This window comes from Crocodylus porosus, unplaced genomic scaffold (genome assembly GCF_001723895.1).
Source record: "Crocodylus porosus isolate Cpor-Errol unplaced genomic scaffold, CroPor_comp1, whole genome shotgun sequence".
Taxonomy (NCBI): Eukaryota; Metazoa; Chordata; order Crocodylia; family Crocodylidae; genus Crocodylus; species Crocodylus porosus.
The window spans coordinates 59,626,686-59,636,207 of record NW_017728931.1 but is presented as its reverse complement, the minus strand read 5'-3'; the positions used below and the strand labels follow the sequence as shown (position 1 = coordinate 59,636,207).

General features: G+C 51.5%; 3 protein-coding genes and 3 non-coding genes across 6 annotated transcripts; 4 read left to right on the top strand and 2 right to left on the bottom strand.

Annotated features, from left to right (window-relative positions):
- Positions 1-2,030: 2,030 nt before the first annotated feature.
- LOC109316813 (histone H2A.J-like) lies at positions 2,031-3,008 on the bottom strand. The gene has a single exon (XM_019545162.1). It carries the CDS (start codon positions 2,978-2,980, stop codon positions 2,591-2,593), a length of 390 nt encoding a protein of 129 aa, XP_019400707.1. The 5' UTR covers positions 2,981-3,008; the 3' UTR covers positions 2,031-2,590.
- A 332-nt stretch (positions 3,009-3,340) lies between these two features.
- On the top strand, positions 3,341-3,861 carry LOC109316812 (histone H2B 5). The gene has a single exon (XM_019545161.1). The coding sequence runs from the start codon at positions 3,383-3,385 to the stop codon at positions 3,761-3,763; it is 381 nt and encodes a 126-aa protein (XP_019400706.1). The 5' UTR covers positions 3,341-3,382; the 3' UTR covers positions 3,764-3,861.
- A 1,247-nt stretch (positions 3,862-5,108) lies between these two features.
- On the top strand, positions 5,109-5,518 carry LOC109316811 (histone H4). Its single transcript, XM_019545160.1, has one exon. The coding sequence runs from the start codon at positions 5,116-5,118 to the stop codon at positions 5,425-5,427; it is 312 nt and encodes a 103-aa protein (XP_019400705.1). The 5' UTR covers positions 5,109-5,115; the 3' UTR covers positions 5,428-5,518.
- A 1,804-nt stretch (positions 5,519-7,322) lies between these two features.
- Positions 7,323-7,395, top strand: TRNAK-UUU. Its single transcript has one exon. It is a non-coding gene; the product is annotated as a tRNA-Lys (tRNA).
- A 303-nt stretch (positions 7,396-7,698) lies between these two features.
- TRNAQ-CUG lies at positions 7,699-7,770 on the top strand. The gene has a single exon. It is a non-coding gene; the product is annotated as a tRNA-Gln (tRNA).
- A 449-nt stretch (positions 7,771-8,219) lies between these two features.
- On the bottom strand, positions 8,220-8,291 carry TRNAG-UCC. The gene has a single exon. It is a non-coding gene; the product is annotated as a tRNA-Gly (tRNA).
- Between the last annotated feature and the right edge of the window lie 1,231 nt (positions 8,292-9,522).

Genomic DNA, 9,522 nt, shown 5'->3' with positions numbered 1-9,522 from the left:
TAGACTTCCACCGTTGTGTCCCCTGTGCTGAATTCCCCACGAATTTTTACCCAGAGGGTCTCTAGCTGTCCATGCCGGTTGCCAACATCAGCTTGCAGAGACATGTAGCTTTCCTTCACATAGAGAGCTACACCCCCTTTACCTCATATTAAAGTACTAAACTTAATGCGCAATAGCAAAAGCAATAGCAAAAGCACATTAATGAACATGTAGATATGCCCAGTAGGATATAACCATATGTAGAGGGAGATAAAACCAAATAAAGCATGCATAATGTAAGCAGGGTTACAGCTATATTATCATGGCAGCTTTGAGACTAATTAATCAAAGACCACAGGCCTGTTGTTCTGGGCATGGGAAAAAACAAAACAGAACAAGAGATCTTGTAGTTTAAATCCAAGAGTGAAGATAATTCAAGGGAAATACAAGCAGACAAGAATTAATGATAAGCAACAATCTTAGCTACATCCTGAGGAATTATGCAATTATGCACCTGCACAATTTTGCACATAAAAGACATGACCACGCACAATTGCATAATTATGCATAATTTAACTGTGGCAGGATCTGTACCTCCACTTCCATGATGTCAAGGCACAGAGCTGCATGACTAGACAGCTGGGTAGCTGGGGAGGGAAGCTTCTGCCTGAGGGGTGGGGGTGGGTGGGTAGGTAGGGCCCATGTGCTGTTGGGCCAGCCGGTTGGCTTAGTGCCTCCATGTGGGGCTTCTAACACTCCAGTCAGAAGCTGCATGTGGAGGCAAGCAGGAGCTTGGCCCAATGGCACATAACTCCATGCCTCCATGTGCAGCTTCCCGCTGGAGTGCTGGAAGCCCCATGTGGAAGGCCGGGCCAAACCCGTCTGGTCCAATGGCATGTGGACTGGGAGCCATGTGCTATCGGGCTGGGAGGGCTCCTGCTTGTGTGCACATGTGGTTTCCTGCTGGAGTGCTGGAAGCCCCATTTGGAGGCATGATGCCCAACCAGTTAGACGTTGCCTGTCTCCCAATCTGCACACCATCAGGCTGGACCAGCTGCCTCCACACCTCCACGTGGGGCTTCCAGCACTGCAGTGGGAAGCTTCATATGGAGGCATAGAGCCCACCCAGCCCAATGGCATGCATCTCCTGCCTGCACTGCCACGAGCCCCCATGTGCTGTCATGCAACCAGAATGATTTGGTGTGAAGGTGCATGCCAGCAGGCCAGCTCTGTGCCAGCACGTGCAGGCCCTGAGACTGACTCAGCCAGAGGCATGTGTCGCTGGGGGCTCTGCCTGCTGCCCCAGGGCCTGCTGCCACTGAGCCACTGGCAGCAGGAACTGTGCACTGTGCAAGAGGGCAGGGGATGTGTAGCAGGGAGGGGGCCCACACCCACCTACAAACCCCACACACATATCCCTACACCCCTTCACAACTCCTTCCCCCCCACATCTGTCCACAAACCCCACATACTCCTATAACCCGCCCTCACACACACCTGTCCACAAACTCCACAGGAACACCCACAACCACACTCCACACCTTCACAAATCCCCACCCCCACATGCATCACCCTAACCCTCCCAACCAAACAAAGTACCTACATATATTTATAAAAAGGTTCAACTAGTGTCATATTTAGTTTAATTTTTAAAAGTAATTAATTTAGCACAATTTTGAGTTTTTCTGTGCATAATTTTGAATTTTTCTTTGTATAGTTCCCTGACGTGTACTTAGCACATCTTATTTTTTAGGGCTGGATATTAAGGAACAGGATCTGAAATACCTGCATAGATATTTACCTAAAATTTTACCCCAAGTCTGTGGTGGACAGGAAGGGAGGTGAAGAGGGGGAGTGGAACAACACAGGAAAAGCACAAACCTATTTTAATTCAGTAGGTGATGAAAGCTAGCCTTATTGGAGAATCTGTGGGCATCGGAAAGGTGCCAGGAGAGTGGATAGAGAACTTTCCAGTAGCTACCCATTTAGTAAAAGATCTGGCCAAGGGGCTGCAGAGGTGATTCCTTGAGAAAGCAGGTCCCTCTCTTCACTGCACCTTAGCACCAGAATGTCTGAGTCCCTGAACAGGCAATCAGGACATGGTGTCTGCAGAAGGATCATGTTGTCTGCAACCCATCTGAGTGCTGGAAACCTGGATCCTGCCCTTTAATGAAAACCAGCTGCCCAGAGACATGGGGGAAGGCTGAAGGCCCCAAAGCAGCTTCCAGCGCATGCTCAGGAAGCGCTGGCTCCAGTGACAATAGCTTTTTTTTTTTTGATGAATGCAAAGCAGATTGGCTTGTTTAAAACCCTGATGCAGTACTGCATAAAGGGGGCTGGCGCTACGTCCTCTGCACTGGGAGGGGTGATCTCACCATAGCATAGCAGCCTAGGAAAATGTCATTAAAGACAAAGGGTAACAAGGAAAGTGCCTTAAATGAGGTTTCTCCAAGAAATAAAACAATACCCCAAACCTCTAGAGTATCCAGCACCCCCCACCTAACAAGCAAAGCACAGATCCACAGCTCTTTCACTGAAGTGAGTGGGTGGCTCTTAGAAGAGCCTTTGGGTATTTGTAATGTTTCAGAATCTAGGTCCAAGTCCGCAGATATCACTTGCCCTTGGCTTTGTGGCTCTCGGTTTTCTTAGGCAGCAGCACTGCCTGGATGTTGGGCAGGACGCCCCCCTGGGCAATAGTGACTCCCCCAAGCAGCTTGTTCAGCTCCTCATCGTTGCGGACAGCCAGCTGGAGGTGGCGGGGGATGATGCGAGTTTTCTTGTTGTCGCGGGCTGCGTTGCCGGCCAGCTCCAAGATTTCGGCTGTCAAGTACTCCATCACTGCAGCCAAATAGACGGGGGCCCCGGCTCCCACTCGCTCGGCATAATTGCCCTTGCGAAGAAGGCGGTGCACGCGGCCCACCGGGAACTGCAGCCCCGCGCGGGAAGATCGGGACTTAGCTTTAGCCCGCACCTTGCCTCCCTGCTTGCCGCGACCGGACATGACTTCACCTTTAAACAGCAGCGCCCAACCCGGCAGCAAAAAACGCTCAGCAATCACGAAACAGCGCCACCCCTACCTTTTATACCCTTGTGGGAATGAGGAGAGCAGGTCTTGATTGGTTAATTATGGAGTCTACTTGAAGCAGCCAATAGGAGAACGAAAAATCATCCTGGCCAATTGGGAAAGAAGATGCTATTTGCATCCAATAGGAACGTGGAAATTGGAGTAAGTCTATTTGCATAGAAGCCGGCCTTAAGGTATGACGTGTTGAGGTATGGCAACCAATAGCGACACGAGTCTTCAGGCACCCGCATTTGCATACGCACTCTATAAATACAGGGGCTGCCCGCGGGTTTGTGCCATTACTTTTCCTTTGAGAAGGGAAGGACTGCAGTTTTCAGCATGCCAGAGCCCGCCAAATCCGCCCCCGCCCCCAAGAAGGGCTCCAAGAAAGCTGTGACCAAGACCCAGAAAAAAGGTGACAAGAAGCGGCGCAAGAGCCGCAAGGAGAGCTACTCCATCTACGTGTACAAGGTGCTGAAGCAGGTGCACCCGGACACCGGCATCTCGTCCAAGGCCATGGGCATCATGAACTCCTTCGTGAACGACATCTTCGAGCGCATCGCCGGCGAGGCGTCCCGCCTGGCGCACTACAACAAGCGCTCGACCATCACGTCGCGGGAGATCCAGACGGCCGTGCGGCTGCTGCTGCCCGGGGAGCTGGCCAAGCACGCCGTGTCGGAGGGCACCAAGGCTGTCACCAAGTACACCAGCTCCAAGTAACCTGCTTCTGGCTTCGTTCCCAGAACCTCAACCCAAAGGCTCTTTTAAGAGCCACCCACTTACTCCATGAGAGAGCTGTTTCATTTCTTTTTTGTATTAGAAACGTAAGTTCAAACTTACCCCGCATCTTTTACAGGTTTTTATGTGGGGGTGAAATGGTAGTATGTAGAGTTGGCTTTCATACCGCGGACGGATGCTTACTTTTTAAATAAAATACCTTGGCGCTTTCTCGCAGTTTGTATCAGTCCCCTGTCAGAGCACGTGATGTGTTTGCATTTAGAATAAAACGCATTTAAATGCTTTAAGAAAAGCCGCTGTAAGGGATTTCCCCGAGCGGCCGGAGGCACCGGAGCAGAAGGCCGGGGCCGGGGTCTGCAACTTTTCCAGGAAGTCCCAGCCCTTGAGCTGGGGGCGGTGTTATGAGGCAGAGAAAGCGGGAGGGGAGCGAGACCTTGGGAAGTTCGTAACATCCTTGATGTTTGGAAAGTGAATATACTAGTAAAAACTTGTGGATAAGGGAGGCAGTCGTCCCTTGAAGTTTTACTGAAATACTTCCACCCCCAACATTTCAGTGGCACTCTTTGTAGTAAAGGGGAGAAGAAGGCAGGCTGGGGATCCCGCTCCGAGTTAAATCAATGTTCCGCTTCTTGGGCTGGGTCTTAGCAAGCAACACGCAAGGGCTTGTCTCCTGGGGACGTGGCACTGAAACTTGCTATGGTTGTTTCTCACATCGGTGTGTGTCAAGCACGCTGCCCTCGTAGTCTTGCAATAAATTATGTAGAAAAAGTCATGAGAAAATACAGGCCCCTCGGTTAACGGGCGCCTGGGAAACACTGCGAGCCTTAAGACGTTTAAAAGGCGGCAGGGCCGCCGTACCCCCATTCCCAGGAGCCCCTTGCTATCCGGGCGCTCGCTCGTTCACGCTCATGGCTCCTTTGTGCGCATACTCCCTTTCAAGGGCTGGCGCCAATTTCGGCTTTTGAATTCAAACGCTGCTTGCGGATTGGTCCGCTGCGATCCCTCTCATTGGCCTGGGCGCCATACCGTCACCAGGTAGGGCTCAGTCGAAGTCAGGCGGGAGGGAATTCTTTATTGCTTTGTGTGCTGCTGGTCTGCGCGTGCTCAAGAGGCGGCGGCAAGGCTTTATGATTTGAATCTGAAGCTTAGCGCTAATTGGTTGGAGAGAGACACGCAGCGTGTTCAATTGGTAGGAGAAAACAACCGTCACTCTCTCAGGCGGGAGGGGGTTCTTTACCGCCTTTCTCAGTTCACTTTGCGGTCGGACAACACTATATATACAGACGTCCAAGCAAGCACAGTTTCTGTTTCGATCGGCACGGGGAAGAGTGACAATGTCTGGACGCGGAAAGGGCGGTAAGGGCCTGGGGAAAGGAGGCGCCAAGCGGCACCGCAAAGTGCTGCGCGACAACATCCAGGGCATCACTAAGCCGGCCATCCGCCGCCTGGCGCGCCGCGGGGGCGTGAAGCGCATTTCGGGGCTCATCTACGAGGAGACGCGCGGGGTGCTGAAGGTCTTCCTGGAGAACGTTATCCGCGACGCCGTCACCTACACGGAGCACGCCAAGAGGAAGACTGTGACCGCCATGGACGTGGTCTACGCCCTGAAGCGCCAGGGCCGCACCCTCTACGGCTTCGGCGGCTAAATCAAAATCCCTGAACTTAGTCGACCCAAAGGCCCTTTTCAGGGCCACCTATCCCCGCATAGAAAGAGCTGGGATCCCTTTAATTGAAAAACGTTGAGTTAACGGTAACGTAAAAATGTTTTGAGCGTTTACTTGTTTATAGTTGTCAGTCACGAGCGATGAAGCAAAGATGCTCGGCTAGGGCTTCAGAAATGCTGCTGGTGCCCCGGGAGATGTGTGGGATCAGACAAGGCTGGATCTCAGCGTGCCGTGGAAGGAGGGCGCGCTTTGCTGAAGTCTAGCTTGACCGGAGTTTGCAGCAGTGCTACCGAGAGGGCAACGGACAAGGTCCCAGCCCCCACCACCCCTCCGCGGGGGATTTGAGTCTCAGGAACAGACAAGTGTCTCCCCCTCGATCGGTTTTGTCCTGGGAGGAGGGACTTTCACACGCCGCTGCGGTTCCCCCACCTGGTGTGTGCAACTGCAGTGGGGGAAGCAACGCGGCTGCAGTAGGTGGGCGCCGGAGCAGCCCCCAGCCATGATCAGAGGGCAGGGGAGGTGGCAGAGGCTTGGGTGCTGCGGAGGGGGAAGATCTGCTCGGAGAAGAGCGACTGCATCTGAGTGAGCTCCATCACAGCAGGTGAAGGGGACCGTAAGGAGGCCTGAGAGTGGGTGCTCAGTTCAAGAAGCGCTGGCCCGCGGTGCACACCTAATTAATTTAGGCCTGTGAGTGGTCCCCACTGGGCAGGGGAGACACCATGATCAATCAGGTGGTAGCTTGTTTCTGATATGTCCTCCACAGGAGGTCTATATTGAGCAGATTCTTTTTGGTATTGGGTGGTGGAACCGGAGCGTGCTCCATCCACTCCATGCATTGACCTGGTATTCCAGTGCTTCCAGGACCGGTGCAAAAAAAACAGAGGGGAAAAAAAAAAAAAAGCTTACCCTGCGGTAAGGGCTGCTTCTGCTCTTGCTGGAACCATCTGCGGCTTCCCCCGGCCTTCTCAATTCGCTGGGCGAGTTGTCCCCTCACGTACCAGCAAGCCAAGACCAGCTGGCATTTGTCCTAGGAAGAGGAGCTGCCTGGGCTCCCCGCACCGTGCTCGCCGTGGAGTGGTGCAGGCCCTGAAACGCCAGGCTATAAAGTCATCCCAAGTATTCGACCCAAAGGTCATGTTCAGGGCCACCCATCCTTGCACAGAAAAGCTGGGCCTGTTCCAGGTGCATGCACTAATAAAGATATCCTAGAAATTATTCGCTTGGAAACGCTCTATAAAACGTTTTCATTGACTTAAGTAACGTTCTGCAAGGAGGCTAGTGTAGACCAAGGGGCTGGCTAGCAATGATGTCCGGGGGAAGGGACGGGGTGCTCTGTGTATGAAGACGGAGATGACTCCGCAGTCTTTGGGATCTCCAGCAACTCGGAAGGGAAAGCGCTTCAGGGAGTTGCTACAGCCTCAATTCTAGCTGTGGTTTGGACGTGACAAGCTAAGCGGGAGCGAGAGAGGACTCAGGGGGTGGTCCCAGATTTAGTAGATGCCCTGGTTCTGATGCGGGGAGATTGGCTAGGGGTGGGGTCCTTCCCCGCTGGGAGCACTACCCCCAGGCGTGGGGCTGATCCCCACTGCCCAGTCCCCCACGACCGCGCAGCCCCAAGGAGGACAGGTAACAGTGCCTGGCTCGGAGATCACAGCTCCGCGCCTGTCTGGCATCACATCACTGCAGCGCCCGCCAAGGAGCACGGCGGGTGTTGGGTGCTCTGCGTGCCCAGGGCGGGCGATTGAAGGAGTCTCCTTGGGGGATTTGTGTTGCCTACTAACTGGCGAAACTTACACGATTTCCAAACAATGTTATTTAAAAAAATGAATCATCGTCAGAGAAATTCTTTTAGGCCTGCAGACATTGTCTTGTCCAGAGCCCGGATAGCTCAGTCGGTAGAGCATCAGACTTTTAATCTGAGGGTCCAGGGTTCAAGTCCCTGTTCGGGCGGCTGCTTTTATAATGCATTTTTGCACGCAAATATGAATTGCTGTAAAAATACATGACTTCCTTTGAACATCTGTTGATGGATTATTGAGCATTCCTAAGGAAAAAAACTTAATTTCCCCCTTTTTTAGAGGAGCGTTTGCTCCACCCGAAAGCAGTTCTTGGGTTTTTTTCCGGGGCCAGGTCCTGTGGTGGAGCCTTGATTGAAGGGGCAAAGATCAAGAAGGAAAATACAATCAACTATCTAACAAACGAGAATGGGGAAGGAAGTGCAATCTCTAATTGGGTCACTCTGTTTCCTCATGGGGTCCCATGGTGTAATGGTTAGCACTCTGGACTCTGAATCCAGCGATCCGAGTTCAAATCTCGGTGGGACCTTAGTTTGTAGAGTAGTATCTTTATTTCCTGACCGGAACAATAGCTCCTCTCCCTTTGCTTTCACTTCCCTAATCTTATTTAGCTCATTGGCTCTTTTGTTTCCTTTTATACTCAACAGAAGTTGTTGAAGCAAAACAGTGACTCAGTGGTTTCAGGTCTCACCCTGCTCCCCTTCCATACCCCTCACCGAAAAGCATGATGCCCACCCCCACAACATCAAACTGAAGACAGATGCCTGAGAGATCATGATTTGCTCACAAGCCAAAAGAGGGAGAAGTTGTACTGTGTACGCCAGCTTCCTGGAGGGAGGGGGAGAGAAGCCTGCAGCTGCCTTTGATACGGATCCAGGTACATGCTTTAACTCACTTTGTTAGTTATGTGGATTTCATAAAAGGAAAATGAGGAAAATTGGACTACCAGCGAGAAGGAGGAAAGAAAAGAGATCAACCTGCGTTGGCCGGGAATCGAACCCGGGTCAACTGCTTGGAAGGCAGCTATGCTCACCACTATACCACCAACGCATCTGGAAAATATGGTTTCGTACAAAGCCTGTGATTTCAAAGCTTCTCTGAAATTGTTATGGAATCGCTGAATGGCAGTGGGTGTACTGCTAACAGAGCAGAAAGAGTCTATATAACTAAGAAGGGAAAAAGAGGATACTATATCATTAAAGATAATCGAAAAATTAGATCATTATTTTACCCTCTCATTGTAGGAGGGGATCTTCCTGGGCTTCCACAGGTAGCAGATATGGTGAAGTTTGGCAAGGGAATACAGAAAAGGCAAGCCCAGGGGGATGGTAGGTGCCAGATACCCATGGCTGGGCAAGGAGAACCATGGTGGATGGATGAGTAGGATGTCTAACAGCCATATTGCACACCTGGTGCTGGGACTGCGGGTATTTTGCTGTTTCAGAATAAGGGAGAAGAGGTCTTCCTAGGTCTGGCTTAGATCTCCCCTGGGTATGGTGAGGTATTATGTCATTGCTAATGGTTGCAGATCAGGGAGGGGAGACTCATTGTGCCTCACATCCCCCCTCCCTCAGGGAGATGCTCTAAAAAACCCCTTTGAGCAAGGGGCTAACACCCTGGAAAAGATGCAGGGTATCTTGATTGATGGAAGGCTCAGCTCTGGGATGGTGGGTGGCTTGCCTTCTCCTTGCCTGCAAGGGGAACAGGTATCTTGCCTAGGTGCAGAGGAGATGGTGGAGATCCGGGCCTTGTTAACATCAATACTTCCCTGGCTGCATCTACATGAGACACATTGCACGGTCATTTAGTACTTGTATAAACAAGTTTATACAAGTACTAAATAACTGCATAGTAACCAGTTACTGTGCAGTTGCACTAAGGAATGGCTTTTTTGTGATGCTGACTGCGCAGTAGGGCTGTGCAAAATGGCACTGTTCCTTTTTTACATGAGTTTTAAGGTTTCAGAGGAACATTTTGTTTTGAATTTAATTTCCATTCGAAACAGCTGTTCTGCTTCACTTTGTCAAAACTGTGAGGCTGTTTCCACGCTATTTCAACGTTTCACCCATTTGCTATAATGGTGAAGCTCGAAACAGCCTCTCTCATCTGGCAGGCAGATCGGGGCCCAAACCCGGGAGGCCTGTAGGGGCTCACCAGAGCACCCCAAGGGAGGTGAGGTCGAACGGTCATAAACTACTGCAAGACCGTTTCAGGCTGGACATAAGGAAGAATTTCTTTATTGTCCGAGCCCCCAAGGTCTGGAATAGTCTGCCATCGGAGG

What these genes read in the sequence shown, in the direction of transcription:
- LOC109316813 (XM_019545162.1), bottom strand. Translation starts at nt 2,980, where the DNA reads ATGTCCGGTCGCGGCAAGCAGGGAGGCAAGGTGCGGGCTAAAGCTAAG.
- LOC109316812 (XM_019545161.1), top strand. Translation starts at nt 3,383, where the DNA reads ATGCCAGAGCCCGCCAAATCCGCCCCCGCCCCCAAGAAGGGCTCCAAG.
- LOC109316811 (XM_019545160.1), top strand. Translation starts at nt 5,116, where the DNA reads ATGTCTGGACGCGGAAAGGGCGGTAAGGGCCTGGGGAAAGGAGGCGCC.